This window comes from Centrocercus urophasianus, unplaced genomic scaffold, assembly GCF_019232065.1.
Source record: "Centrocercus urophasianus isolate 14NV4802_14NV808 unplaced genomic scaffold, USGS_Curo_1.0 seq_13, whole genome shotgun sequence".
NCBI classification, from domain to species: domain Eukaryota; kingdom Metazoa; phylum Chordata; class Aves; order Galliformes; family Phasianidae; genus Centrocercus; species Centrocercus urophasianus.
In genome coordinates, this window is record NW_024884475.1 from 44,398,276 (window position 1) to 44,413,368 (window position 15,093).

At 42.1% G+C, this 15,093-nt stretch overlaps 1 protein-coding gene across 1 annotated transcript; it reads right to left on the bottom strand.

Moving 5' to 3' along the window:
- Positions 1-527: 527 nt before the first annotated feature.
- Positions 528-14,984, bottom strand: BMP3 (bone morphogenetic protein 3). Its single transcript, XM_042812355.1, has 3 exons — positions 14,699-14,984; positions 4,936-5,846; positions 528-808 (listed from the first exon to the last, which is right to left on the bottom strand). Exons 1-3 carry the CDS (start codon positions 14,982-14,984, stop codon positions 617-619), a joined length of 1,389 nt encoding a protein of 462 aa, XP_042668289.1. The 3' UTR covers positions 528-616.
- Between the last annotated feature and the right edge of the window lie 109 nt (positions 14,985-15,093).

Below are 15,093 nucleotides of genomic sequence, written 5' to 3' on the forward strand. Positions count from 1 at the left end.
AGAGCATATTATTGAAAATGAATGCATGCATGCAATCAGAGACATGTCATACCAAGGAAACAGATATCTGAGTTGTGTTGTCTATGGCTGTTGGAATGTCAGATTTGTTTAGTTTAGTTTTTTTTTTTTTTTTTTTTTCTTGCTGCATTACTCAGTAAACTATGATGGAAAGCTTAGGTTTAAAATGAATAAAAGTAGATTTCTAATCTCCCTTCCCATCAGTCACCAGAAAAATGGAGACAAAATTTAACAGTTACTGTTTCCAAAATCATGTACAAAAATAGATTAGTGTGTCCTTCTGACAGTCCCCAAAACTTCGAAGTCTTCTGTAAATTTCTGTTTCATCTCAGTTTCAACAGCAACAGTCAGTCCCCATTGCCATGACTTAACGCCTCAATGAAATTTAAAGATGAATGAAGTTCATGTTCCCATCCCTTGGAATTGCAATTCAGAATCCACTCCATTTTCATCTTTCTTTGTTTGGATTTACTTCTTCCCCTCCCCACCCCCCCGAAGGAAACGCCTTGGCAGTGCAAACAAAAAGTAGAAATCATGAAAAGAACACCAATGAACAGTGAGTGATCACCTTAGTGCTTCTAAAGGGTCTTCTGAGATGTTATCTGCACGCGCAGGATTCTACTGTCATGTTGGGATACACCTTGAGAACCACATTCTTATTTTCATCAAAGAATAAGATGCTGAGAGAGGACATTTTGTCAGGAACGCAGCACGGCTCAGGAATTCCAGGGACAACACCGACAGCTCTCACTATGCTCTGGATGGTGGCGTGGTTGGATGGCTTCAAGGCCTGCAAGAGCAAGATAAAGCAGAAAATAGAACTGCATAAATGTTAAATACATACGCTCTAGAATAAAATTTGTTTCCTGAAGAAAGGACCTGTGGATGATTGGTTGCAGAGTCCAGTGCGCGCAACCATCTCCAGTTGTCACCATAGGTGGGAATGCAATTCCGGTGCAGTTCTGCTGCCACTGGATGTCACTGCTGCTCCACTGCCTTCAGCTGGAGCATCCCACTGGGGACATGCCTTCCCAGGAGAATGCCCAGGCAGCAGACCTTGCACCAAGGTGCATCTACGGGTCAAGGCAATCTCTTCTGCTGTGAATTCAGTTTCAAGTGGGCTGCAATTTTGTCATAAAACTTGAACAGCTAGGAGTGAGGCAATCAACATGCTAGCAGCACTATTCATTGGGGGAGCAAAATAAATATAACTTTTGTGCTGGGAAATTAGTGTGAGTGCATCAAGAAAAGCAGAAGTGGATAGAATGTATACAGTGGACAGTACAGAAATATTGTATGTCACGATGCTAATTGCTCCAGTTTTCTGTCTTCTAAGGCTGGGTTGTTCTGCTCATCCTTCTAAGCCAGATCACTGATATACATAAATCTGTAATATACATCAGCAACATTGCTGAATAACTGAGCCCCCAAAGCCCACGTCAGTTGTACCTCATCTTACAGTAACATTTTGCTCCAAAAGACAAAGCTTCCTGGATTGATACTCATGTAAATTGGAAAACATTGTTGGTTAATATACATGAAAAGTGATTCTGACTACTGGGTTAACTATCTTTGTTTAAAAAAAAACAAACGAAAAATTACACATACAAAAAAAAAAAAATCCGGAATTTGAATATATTCATAAAATGAGAAGTCAATATATTCTGAAAAGTGAAAAATGAGTACGTTAAATTTTACCTCCTGAGCACATTCAATTCCAAGTATCTGTAGTAACGACACGTGAGCATGAAACATACTTGAGACAGTTTTTAGCCAAGGAGTTTTGTTTCTGTAGGAGTGAAATGTTAACGATGCACTTGAGAGCTCATCTTATACACGTGCCTAGGAATCCCCTGGTTAAAAAATATGCTCAGTCAGATGTCACTGAGAAATACACGCAACAAGATCAGCTGGGCCACGTTTTTAGTTTTGCTGGGATAAGAGATGATTTGCCTTGGGATCAGCATTGAGGGTCAGATATCTGCCTGCTTCAGCCTCAATTCCTGATGACCTTGTATGCAAGAAATATGGCTGTAGATATCCCAGCGTGGTTACAAAGACATTACTCTCAACCTAGCCAGTAGATCCCACAAAAGGCATTTTTATTCATTTGTTGTCTTTTAATTCAAGAATACCAATATTCCTTAGCAGTAAAAGGATTTTTAAAGTGTCTTTGGCCAGTACACAGCCCAAATTTTTGTATAAGTTCTTTTTGCAAAAACATGTGAAAGCAGCCAGGCTCGCTCCTTTAGTCAAATCCAGAGCAGCATTCTACACAAAATCATTGGGAACCACACGAACACCCTAGGTGTGCTGATAAATGCAAAGAAATAAAATATCTAAATGAGTTTGAGATATTTCCCATTGTTAATGGTACTGAAATTAAAATCAAGTTTCAGTAAATGCCATGTTAAGGATTCATCAGAAACCATTCATTTCAGATAAGGAATCTATACCATCAAAAATGTTTCGGTTTCCTAAAAAGTGCACATTTTGGTTTTCCTTCTGGCTTTCCACTGGACAAGTCTGAAATTACCAGGGATAATTATAGGGTTCTGAGGAGGAGCCTGATAGTTCCCTGGCTCATGGCACTACGCCCCTTGGTAATGGCTGAGGTTTTGATGCAGATTATCAAACAATTCAACTCTGTGGGTGGAGTTTTAAACTCTTTCAATCTAGTCTTTTCAGGCTTGGCCCAAATACACGTTATATTCCAAGGCATTCTTCAGAGTAAGTGTGGTTCTTTTACACATAGAACTGATTTCAAGAATTGCCTAGGCAGACTCAGATATCAGCCTGGATGCATTCAGACACAGTATGATAAGAGAGCTAAGCAAGAAGTCTCTATCTGATACAGGTGTACCTTACATACAGAACATCCCCTGTGCTGACTTCACATCTGCCATGCACACTGCTCTTAGAATGCACTCCTGAAGATAACCAGCTCTGGCACAACTCCCTTGCTGTCAGCAGGGAATATAACAGTAACTGCAGGAAAACCCAAAGACAAGTGCTTATGGGAGAACTGAAATCCCCCTCTGGGCACTGAGGCATCATGTCCTACACCTGGAGAGGTGGCTGGGTCACTGCCTTCATGCTCTGTCCAGAACACGCTAATGAAAAGCAGAAAAGATTTTCTTGTAGGAGGTGAGGCCAAGAAGAGTAGTGGGAGGGAACAGCACTGAGTGGACTGTAATCTGCCAAATCTGTGAATGAGCCCAGCTGTGGCCAGGGCTGCACCTGCTGAGCTGTGTGCATCCTTGGGAGACTTGCTGCCCTGTTGAGTTTCATTAGAGATATATTAGGAGCAGGGCAAATGATGTCAGTTATGGGCTTTCATTCCTGACTTGGGAGAAGGTCTGCCTGGCTGTGTGCTCTACAGTGCTCTGTAAGCCCAACACACACATATAACAGCAGTCAAAACAGCTAATTGAAATCAGGGGAAAGGTAGGGCCAGAAAACTAGGAGGTGGTGAAGGAGGGAGGGGGACGAGGCACATCTGTTCCTAATTACCCAACAGGTTGTCAGCTTTAGGAGCTCGCCCTCAGCAAGGGAACATTATATACCCAGAGGCACAGATTAGTTTGTTATTGCCTGATGGTTAAGGTATCATTTTGCAAACACAGGCTTATGTGTAGCACCAGATATTATATGGCTCAGATATATATGGCTCAAGAATAACACATGGTTCCAGAAGACACTTGCTTTACCTTTATGTAGAACTCAGCTTTTCATTCTCCTTGCAAACAAGGTTATTTTGTTTGATGTGGACAGAATGAACAATCTGAATCTCAGTATGGACAGATATCTTTGATTGCTTGCAAGGTACTAGGCTCACCATAAGGTCTCAGTTCTCTGCTCTCCCAACGAGCTATCTCTTTGCAGTACATGGTAGCAAGCATTCATCTTCACATCACCTATGTAACTATAGTGCTCTAAAATTCTGTATTCCTTACCCACCAAGTATAGGCTATTATTCGCACAAAAATGCTTTTGTTGTGATCAAGCATGCATGTGTGATGCACTGTTTTCTCCTAACTAGAATAACATTCTTATGGTTGGAATGAAGTTTTTATAACAATACCTGCAATAGGAAATGCTAACCCACTTTTAAGTAGAAGGTATAGGGTATTTGAATCATTTGTCTGCCCTTAAAGCTAGAATGAAAGAAATCGGGCCCACTGCTTTTAAAATTTTTAACCTGCTTGGTGTGTAGTGCACGTTTCCCATCAGCAATAAAGGCATAATGTAATTCATGCAAAGGTAATGACTTTATCCCTTGCTATTCCCTTTCATTTTTTTTCCCCTTTGATCCAAAACTATAAAGCCTGACTGAGGGAGTCAGGCACATCACCTCCTTCCAAAAGAGATTCATCCCTTCTTCAGCTTGCTTTCCTTGGGATCCATATCCTTTGGTACAATTCTTCACCTGTCATTTTCAAAAGGTGACTCTCTTGAGTCCTTTAGCCTCAATATGGCAGTAATGCCTCCTGAGATGCACATCTTCCTAGTGGGTGCTCTACCAATTGACCCTACTGTGGGTCTTGCAGCAAAGACTTCTTCATGGCATGACTACTACCACCTAATAAGTGATTTTCTGAGTCTGGCCTATATTATGTTTATTAAACAGGTTCATAACAAGTTCACACATCATTAGCACTATCCAGGAAATACTTTATGGTTATTTGGGCTCTGGACAAAAAAATAATATCATCAGGTAATACTTTTTAAATTATCTTTACAAGCCTATTTTTTTACTAGCTGTTTTAACCACTACTCTGTGCAGTACAAGACAAAGACACCACTTATTTACCATATCCCCGCATATAACAGGTGACCGGCTGCATTTCACTGATGGAAGGAAAGAAAAGTGCATTGCTTACGGTAACAGTACAAAAAGATCAACAAACACAGTACCTTTGGAATTGGGAACTGACATTCCCCTGAGCAGTAATAGGCATCAAAGGATTTTGGGGAAATAATCCACTCACTCCAGCCAATGTCAGCAAAATCCACTTTGAGATAGCGTCGGGCACAATACCGGGGCTCGTTCCACTGCTTCCTCCTCGCCTTCTTCAAGGTCTGCTCATCAAACTGGAGAGTCTGGCTCTTCTGGTGGTGGTTCTTTCTCTGCTTTTTCTTACTCTTTGCTCTCTCTGCCAGACGAGGCTGGAAAGTTTTGTACGGTTTTCTGTCTTCCCACCTCTCGTCCTCATTGTACTGGTACTCGGCTCCGGGAAGCTCATTGTTCTGCAATGGCAACAGGACGTTGGTGGAGCGTTTTCGCCGCCGTTTTCCAAGGCTGCTCCTCATGTGGTTTTCTGGCCTAGGGAAGACCCTTGCCAAAGGGTTGTGGTGCCCTTGCAAGCTAGAAACAACACTCTCTGGCTCTGAAATGGCAGAGTCATTGGCATATACCAGAATGTAGGGCTCATAGTGAAATAGTGCCCTTTTCCACAGGGGATGGCTGGTTGAATCCATTTTGACGCCAATCAGAAGTTCATTGCTCTGTTTTGCTTTGTGTAGGACCTGAGTGATATCTTTCCACTGCCAGGAAAGGACATCACCGTAAGAACTGGAGATGTTTATTAAGAAATGGCCCAGACTCTGACTCTGGTTCCCAACAGATGGAAAGGTCCACACCGAAAGATGTATTTGAATTTCAGGTTTCCTGTGCCCACGATGAGAACAGCCTCTGGACCGGGAACAATTCCAGTCAGAGTCCAGCAGATCACTGATATAATAATGCAATGAAGCTGACAAGATATTTTCTGACTTGGTGAGCGAAGTCAAGTTAAAAACATACAGCTCCTGACTTCCAGGGCTCCCTAGAAAAATAAATATTTAGATAAGATAGATGGCAATTCAAAATGTCACGGAAACCAAAAGGAACAAATGTATTGCTTTCTAGGTTATAAATTAAGTTTCTGAGAAACTTTCATGCAGTGCTTTGGGAACAGGTTTAGGTTACTAGTCAGAATCATGACAAACATGGTAAACTGGTGATTTTAAAATCACATATTTACTATCTGGTTATATATAACGCATATCTCAGCCTAAAAAAACTCATATACATTTGCTACCACTCCTCTGATTTCAGGAAACAAACTAAGTCATAGGAACACAGCTTGATAGTAGATGCACTATAGACTGTACCTATAATCCAGAAACTTGTGTTTCATAGTCAGGTTTTGAGCTTTCTCTCTCTTTTTTTTTTTTTTCTTTCTTTAATTTTAAATACATTCTTCCCTCTCCCAAATGTACCTTGAGTAATCATGACTGCTCTGGCCTGCCAACAGGTTTGTTTTATTTTGTCCAAGACAAATGGGATATCAACAGCACTGAACCACACCCTAGTCCAGATACAGCTGATGCTGGAGAAAGGCTTCCACTGGCTTCATCAGGCATTTGATTGTCTGTACACCTCCACCACACTGATGAGCCACAGGCCCCTTGTTAAAAATAAGGAAGTGAACCTTGTCCTAGTGATATCTCAAAAGCTGATTATTTGACATTTTTGTCTGGCTGAGGAATTTTACTCAAGGTTGACGCTTTACTTTAAGTTCCAGATGTCCTGCCTATCTCAGAAAAACAACCTTCCTGAGATGGGATGTTTCTCTTCAAACATCCAAGATGGCCATAAATAAGAAACAGCAAGACCAGACATCCTTGAGGTGAGGCACAAGTCCAAAAAGGTAACCAATCAGAAAAGATTAGGCATCTTTGTGCCCAAATATGGATAAAATGAGGAGTGGGACATCTCCCTAAATGACCACCAGAGACCATCAAACACCCCCATGCAAGCACAGAAAGATCAAATATGTTATGTAATCTTGTACTTACATAATATGAATATGTAATAGATAGGTGTGACTGATGTATTAGGCAGACGTGTAGTCAAAGCATTTTGGATTATAAATAGAAGCCAGGGTAAATGATTTGGCATGCTTCACTTTGGGTATTTCCCATATTGTGCAGAATAAATCAGTGTCTCCACTCTAAACACTTGTCTTTTGGAATATGTTGCCACGGGCTTTAAAGTATACTTTCACATATGCCATTTGACCTATGATTGCCAAATTGTTTATTGCAAATAAACAATTTTATTTATTGCTGGTTCCCCTACACCCTTTGCTCTGCTCCTCTGTGATCTGGGCACCATCTACAAGATGGAGACCTGAGGGCCCGTGGGTACAGCTTCTATACCATGAGTCTGTTAAACAGGGACTTAGATATATCAAATGTTGAATATATTTATATGTACTTGTCAGGATGCAAACCGGGCAAATAATAAAGTACAGCACATACATGTACTTCAAAAGCTAAACCAAAAGACAAGCTGAAATCGTGTGTTACAAAGGATGCCTCCTCTCAAAGTTTACAATTTCTCAGTTACACTGAGATCAACTTATTGGCTCCTCAAGTGCCCAGTCACATTTGCATACACAAATTCATGACCCAGAGCCCTTCACAAAAGAAAGGGCAGAGTTGGGCATGGAATAAGCTGACAACAATCTTGCACATGAAGAATGAATATCCCTTGCCTTGAAAGACACTGGGAAGAGAATCAGGCTAGAATAATTGTTTAATAATATTTAAAGCTTAGATGTCAGTATTGGATAGACAATTCACCATTTGTAATGAACTAAAAACACACAAGCTTGTCTGACAGTCTTTTGGCTAGGTCAGATACTAATCACAAAGGAAGTTTCCCTCTAGAGTAATCAGGACCAGGACTGCTTCAATTACACAGGATAAATTCACTCATTCTACCTAAAGCATTTCATCACGTTTCGAGACAGCCAGTTAGGAAGTATTTACTAATGCAGCTGGAGATAGGCAGATAGCACCAGAGCAACCCTAATATCCAAAAGAAAGCCAAACCCAAATAACCTTTTAGGGCGGCAAGAACGGGGACAGATGGTGGCAAAACGCACCTATTCGCCTCTGTGCAGATAGAAATAAGTCAAGGAAGGACAATATTTCTTCATGATCAGGATGCTGCTATATCAGTAGGAGGGATGTGGTGCCACACGAGGTTTCCATAGCTGTGAAACTAGAGAAGTCAACTTAGCCACAGGTATCTTGCACAAACCCAGTGATGCACTCCTAACCCAGGCTGATCTGTAGGAACATTTGGCTAACTGTTAATCCCCTGTAGGTTGTGAGAGAAAGTCTCAGAGGTGAGACAATTTTTGTTTCAAAACATCCTGGTTGAAAAGCAGCTACATCTGTCCTTCAGAGTGGGAGAAACACAGGTCCATATATTCAGATGCTATCCAGAGCTGTAAATATATAGATAGATAGATAGCTTTATGTTTTGAATGACATTCTGGGTGACATTCTGTGCTTCTGGATGCTAATGCTAAAATTGCCATTCAGACCAAGCCAAACAAAAGACAAGATTCTCTCTCTGCCTTCTCATCTCAACCACCCAAATGACCTCTTTTTTTTCTAAGAATATTTCTAATATTCTAAACAATATATTTAAAAAGGACGAATCAGCCTAGAAAGACAGAGACCTCCTCCCCTGTGTATCACACGCATAGTTCTGGAAATATGGGAATAAACAAACAAACAAACAAAAAAAAAATTGAAACATAGACTTGTCTTGGTGAAACGGGAAAAGAAAAAGCAAAATCATTTATAAATAAGATATTGCTGTTAACACTGCTGTATTCAGCCCAACTTGATGGTAAAACACATAAGGTCCTGGTAGGTGTGTTCTCAATATCTGAAAACTAACGTACTAAACTCATTCAGCTTTTAGCTAGTAGTTATATGTGGGATCTTCCTTGATTTTGAACCTAGTTTTAATTCCTGAAGGCTGAAACTGGCTACTTACTACCTTTGCAAAAAGCACATGCTTCACCTGATCTCTGCTTGGTTTGTAATCACTAATATAATAAGGTTAACATGTAACTTGGCAGAGCACTGGGTACATCGGCCTTAGGAGCCAGAATTTATGATGTCTCATGCATGCTTGTTAAAGAAGTTATTATTTGAATCACTGCTTTATGTCGAATGACAAGTTTTTATTTTAATTCTTTAATAAGAATTCAATTTAACCAATGTTGCTGTTCCTAAAGTGGCCTATTGTGGTAGAACACAAAATAAGCTGCTTTTGTTTGTAAGGAAACTCTAGCTGCCGTGAAGCAGACACAGGAGGAATATATACTTTTGATTAAAAGTAAAACCCAAGAAGCCACTCTCAGTACTTAACTCCACACTAAAGCATACTTGCAGTAGGTGGAGCTATTTTCTCACCGAACACCTAAGAGACTTCAACCACCCCTAAGAGACCTCATTCATTCACAAAATCACCTTCAAATAGACGACTGGCATCCAGCACAGACATCTGTGGCTTAGCCAGGTTCCAGCTCAGGAAAACCCAACTGTGTGACCTGGGATTCCAGGTTACAGCTTAAGAGCACTGTGTCACGCGCATCCTCTGCGTGAGTGATACCTTCTAGTTCTTATTTGAAAGGAGTTTTGCCATCCTAGCTTTATTCTTTTATAGTACAAAAGCCTTCTCAGCAACCAAGTCCATAAGGAGAAGATATAAGAGGAAACCAGCAAAGGAAAAACATGCTGAAGGAAAAAAATTCCATGCAAGGAATATACTTCTACCTTCCAGACAGAATCACACAATTGTTTGGTTGGGAAGGGAGCACTAAAGGTTATCTAATCCAATTCCCCTACAATGAACAGATACTCTGGAGCCAGATTTTAATGGCATTTCTCACTCCCAGTAAAGGTACAACTATAGGAGGAGATCTGAAGACCAGGCTCTGCAGGACAGAGCTTTCTTGGCCTGCACGAGGTAAGACACAGCATTCATGCACTTTTGGCATTGCTTATATGTACCATGTTGAGCTTTGGAACAGCAGCTGTAAGCTGGGCAGAGAAGGTACTTCTAGGGAGAATGCTTTATTGCTTGTATTCATGTGGATGAGAGGAAATGGCATTATATCATGCCAGGGGAGGCTCAGGAACAGGTTGCCTAGAGAGGTGATGGAATCACTATCCTTGGAGATGTTCAAGAACTTTGGAGATGTGAGACTGAAGGATATGGTTTAGCAGGCATGGGTTGTTGATTGGACTTGGTGATCTTAGAGGCCTTTTCCAACCCAAATGATTCTGTGATTCAAACACAGAGTTCACTGTGGCGAGGGAAGGGAGGAGGTACAGCCTTTCCAGGACCAAAGCTGAAATGTCTGAACAAGTCACCCACATGGTTGTCACCGAGGCACAAAGTTGGGATGTACTGTCACTCACCAGTTGGGCTCTCAGGGCTGCCAACAGATTTCCAGATGGCTCAGGCCAGCAAGTGGCCCAGCTCCAGCACTACAACTTAAGTTTGTACCCACTTAATCTTCACAGCACAGCCTGTGCTTCCTCACTTTCTGCAATAACCCACAGCTGTTTGTATTGCTTGTTCCTAGCATTAAAAAGGCATTTCAAGAAAAAAGTAGTACATCTGTGGAGACTGACATCACCAGCAGGAACGTATTTATGTTACAAGGGGCATTTCTAGGCATCAATAAGCTGGAACAACTCCACCAACATGTGGTGCGTTTACCTTTATGGAGGATGCACTGACATTTTTATGGACTGCCAAATCTATCCCATGGGTGAAAAAGGATGCAATAATGAGGGCCATTTAGTTATACAGTCATCATTAGCCATCATTTAAATGAGATATTAAAGTGGTGCCCTTGTGCCAACGCACAGTTAAGAACAGATCAGTGTTTCAGAGTTCAGTGAGAGCTGGAAATGGGAACAAGTTTCAGAATAGGAACACAGATTTGGAAGCCAGATTTCTACTTTCCTCCCACCTTTGTTGTTACTTGATTTCACCTTCCCCCATTACCGATTTGAGTATTCTGCAAACAAAAGTACAGGATCCTGCTCAGGTTCCTGTGCGTGCGTGGGCATTTTGTACCGCAACAAAGGAAAGAAAAGCATTTTAAGGAGGAGGAGAGCATAGCTCTTAAACCACAGGAATTGGCCCAAGGGCAGGTGTAATGCCTAAAATTGCTTGAAATTCAGTCAATAAAAAAGAGTTTAAAGTAATTTCTGTCTGTATAGCTTTACTATAACATCATTAGAGAGACCCTCCAATTAAAGTCGTAGCTTTTTAAATGACTCATTTGCAAGACATGTTCCTTTAGCGATGCTATGATTAAAAGTACTTCCAAAAGCCAACTGCAAGCCTTGTGCTCTCACCTTTTATGTTTCCACCCTCTGCTATTTATCTCATGCCGTGCTTTTTCCCCGTGTCTAGAGCCTCAGCTACTGGAGGTCAGCAGCTTTCTATCAAGCTGAGGTCTGGTCATTCAGGGGTTTTGCTATCTGGCAGGATAAAAGATTATTTGTGTGTAGAAGTTGATGCAGAGGCGTGATCATGGAGTTCAACTACATCACAGGCATCAAAGGTTATTATTTCAAGTGACTCAAAATGACCAATGATGTTCTGAGGTAACTTAGCAGGAATAATGACAAATAAATTTGCCTGAATACAAGATCACGTGAACAGTCATCAAAGTCAAAGGCCAAAAACCCCAGCCCCAAAACAAAAAAACTAGTAATCCAGTGAAATCTGGTGCACAAAAGATTGTGGGGCAGCATAGGATGCTAACGCCAGAGGTGCCCACATAGGGTCAAAACTCCTGTCTTGTTCCCTCAGAAGATTGAGCCACAGAAAGGAAAACTTGCATTTGACAGCTAAGATACTTCTTGTCGTTAACCACATCTTCCATTTGCTCTTCGGTTGTTCACTACAAGACTGCAGGTGTCCTAGAATCAGAATCATTAAGGTTGGAAAAGACCTGCAAGATCATCTAGTCCAATCATTACCTCCATGCCCACTAAGCTACGTCCCCCAGTGCCACATCTCCATGTTTCTTGAAAACCTCCAGGGACAGTGACTCTACCACCTCCTTGGGCAGCCATAGGCAACACTACTTTTTTAGACTAGAAACAGGGAAATGGTTCAACCAGAGCCATCATATGGGCTCTGAAAATTGTGGTAGGTGAACTGGCACATATGGCAGAGGCTTTGCTCATGCAGCCAAACAGCCAGAAGTCCTTTACAGAAAGAGCATGGGACAGAATGGTTTCATAGCTGTATTTGAGATTTGTATTTGTTTCAGAAAAAGAAGTTTATCTCCTGAAAACATATGGTTAATCTACAAATGAAGCCATTAAAGATTTCCATCAAAGTCTCTTACTGTAGATGCAGGAGAAATCGGTGGGTTACTAAGGGAGTATTACTCATTGCAGACAGAAAGCTGTCTTCAGAGGGGGTTAGCAACAGAGAAGATGTGTTGCTCTTACTCCTCCAACACATTACAACTGATTACCTTCACTGATTCAGCCCCATTAAGGATATGAGAAAGCCAACAGAAAACAGATATTTGCAGCTGAGGAAACTAGCAGTCATACAATCATAAAGGTTGGAAAGACTTCTAAGATCATCTCATCTAACCATCAACCCATCACCACCTTGCTCACCAAGTCAATGCATAGGAATTGGAAACAAACCACATGAGAAAGAAAATATTGTGTATGAGCTATTGGCATGGCAGGACTGGCTAGGCAGCTGGACACAAGGAAAACTGCTTCATTTTGTGCCTGTTACCCCCACAGAACCTTTAATCTCAGTATGGGTTTTGTTGTTATTGATTTATTTTTATTTTTATTTTTAAATGGAAATGCACCTGTATGCCATCAACAACCATGCAAATGTGCTGCTGTTGCCTATGGGGAGAGAAAGACAACAGCCAATTGGTGAAATATTTTGCATAAGTACTTATAGAAGTGTCAAAAACCTTATAACCACTTACAATTTATTGCTTTGGCACTTGAACTATGAAAGTATCGAAGGAGAAGGAAAGGGATTAGTGAACAGCGCAATTATAAGTCTGCTGCCACCCAAAGTCAAGTAAGAGTATAAATACAATCAGAAAGACCACAGAGATGGGATTTCAACCAAAGACCTTTCAGGTTTAGAACAACAAATATCTTTAATCAGATATGATTAAACAGAGTGTTATTTTCTTCTTTGGATTATACCTTCCCTGCTCCTTTATTTATTTATTTATTATACCTTACCCTTTTTCAGTGAACGCAATGCTTATTTCAGAGCACAGGAATGTCTACTGGATCTGTACTGCAAAGAACTGCTCACTTCAGAAAGACCGGAAAGCTCCTTCCACACACAGATTCTGTAGGAACAACAAATAGGGTGTCCCAGCTCTCCATCCAACCAAGCTATGTAAGCCTCTCACCTCTCAAACCTCTCTTGTGCACAGAAGTACTGGCAGTAACACACAATGGAGAGTGTTTGCAGCACAGAATCCTAACATGCCAAAGCCATTCAATTATTTGTGGTATTTGATCTCTGTGCAGAGCTATCCTATAATAGACATTGCTGCCTTTGAAGAGTCAGCAGTAATGACTCTGAAACAAACCTTAGTGAGGCCTGGTACTCAGCTCTCAGCTGGTTTTCTGAGAGAGAAAAGAATCGATGCAGAACAGTGAAACTCCTGGACAAAGCTGATTGTTACTGGTGGGTGCCTATCTGTAAAAGCTTCTGAGTTAACTCACCACCATCATGGAAAAAAAGGAAACTGCCACATTGGGCTGTTCTGTACAGCAGAAAAGTGCTCAGAAACAAACAAACAAAAAAACAAGTTTTCAGGATGCAGTGGATATGGGAAACTCAGTATAGCCAGGGTCAGATTGAAGTTGTGGCATTTCCATGCAGCCCTGACAGAGGTCAGACACACAGCAGAGTGGAGCAAGGGAGTTCAGCTGAAGCAGTGCTGCCTTCCCTTTCTGCAGGGCACAGTTCTTCTCAGATACTGCCATGCTAAATACATGACCTGCTCCTTATAAATATCCTTTTAAGAGAAGCAACTTCATGTTGTCACACATATATATACATATGTATGTATGTCATGCATATATACCTGTAAAGCAGTCTATAATCAGGACTGAGATATAATAGCCACTGCCAAAAATGAAACTGCGCTCACTGTGCACAAACCATCCATCAACATCACCCATTCCCCATTGCTCCCAAAGAGGGGAGATTTAGATTAGATATAAGGAAGAAGGTTTTGTTTTGTTTTACAATACAGGTGGAGAGGTGCTGGCACAGGTTAACAGAAAGGTTGTGGATGCCCCATCACTGGATACAGTCAAAGTCAGACTGGAGGGGCTTTGAGCACCTGCTGTACCCTGTTCCTCACAGAGGGATTGGATGGTCTTCAAGGGTCCCTTCCAACTCAAACAATTTTATGATTCAATCACCACCACTCACTGTAACCAGTACCCCAATGTAACTATGAGCAATCCAAAGGATTACCAGGGCACATTACTGCTCCATCACATGCAAACCAACCATGATTCCAACAGAAGTAACACATGCACAGCACAGATAAAAGGAGACTGCGGAAAGCATATATTAATTACTCCACTTCCCTCATATGGCACTCAGATATCACCCAGGAGAGAGCTGTACAGATAAAGCAGTCATTACAACACACTGCGCACTGCATCCCCAAGCACACAAGCGTCGCCGCAGGACACGTTACTTTCTTCATCTCCGCGTTCCCCGAGCACAGGGCAGCAGCGCCCATTCCATCCCTTCGCTCCCTCAGCCGCCGCTCACCTGCAGCCCTCGGGCGGAACCCTCGCACGGTGTTCCCGCGCCGGAGGTGCGGGGCGGGCGGCTCTCGGGGCGGCTCCGCAGGACCCGCGCTGTACTGCGCGTAAAGGCGCAGCATATGCTCCGACACCTTGTCCCCCGGCTGCAGCCCGTGGTCACCTGCTCTCTCCCGGCCGCCCCAAGCAGCCCTCCGCCGCAGCCCGGCCCAGCGTGCCCGCAGCACGTCCCCCGGAGTCAGGCATAGGCAGCCCAGGCACAAGCACAGCACCCAGCGGGCCGGAGCCGCCATCGTGTACCCCGGCACTCGAGACGAGGTGTGCGGGAAGCTCAGAGCCGCGGACTGGTCTTTTCGGGGGTTAAAAAAAAAAAAAAAAAAAAAAAAAAAAAAAAAAAAAAAA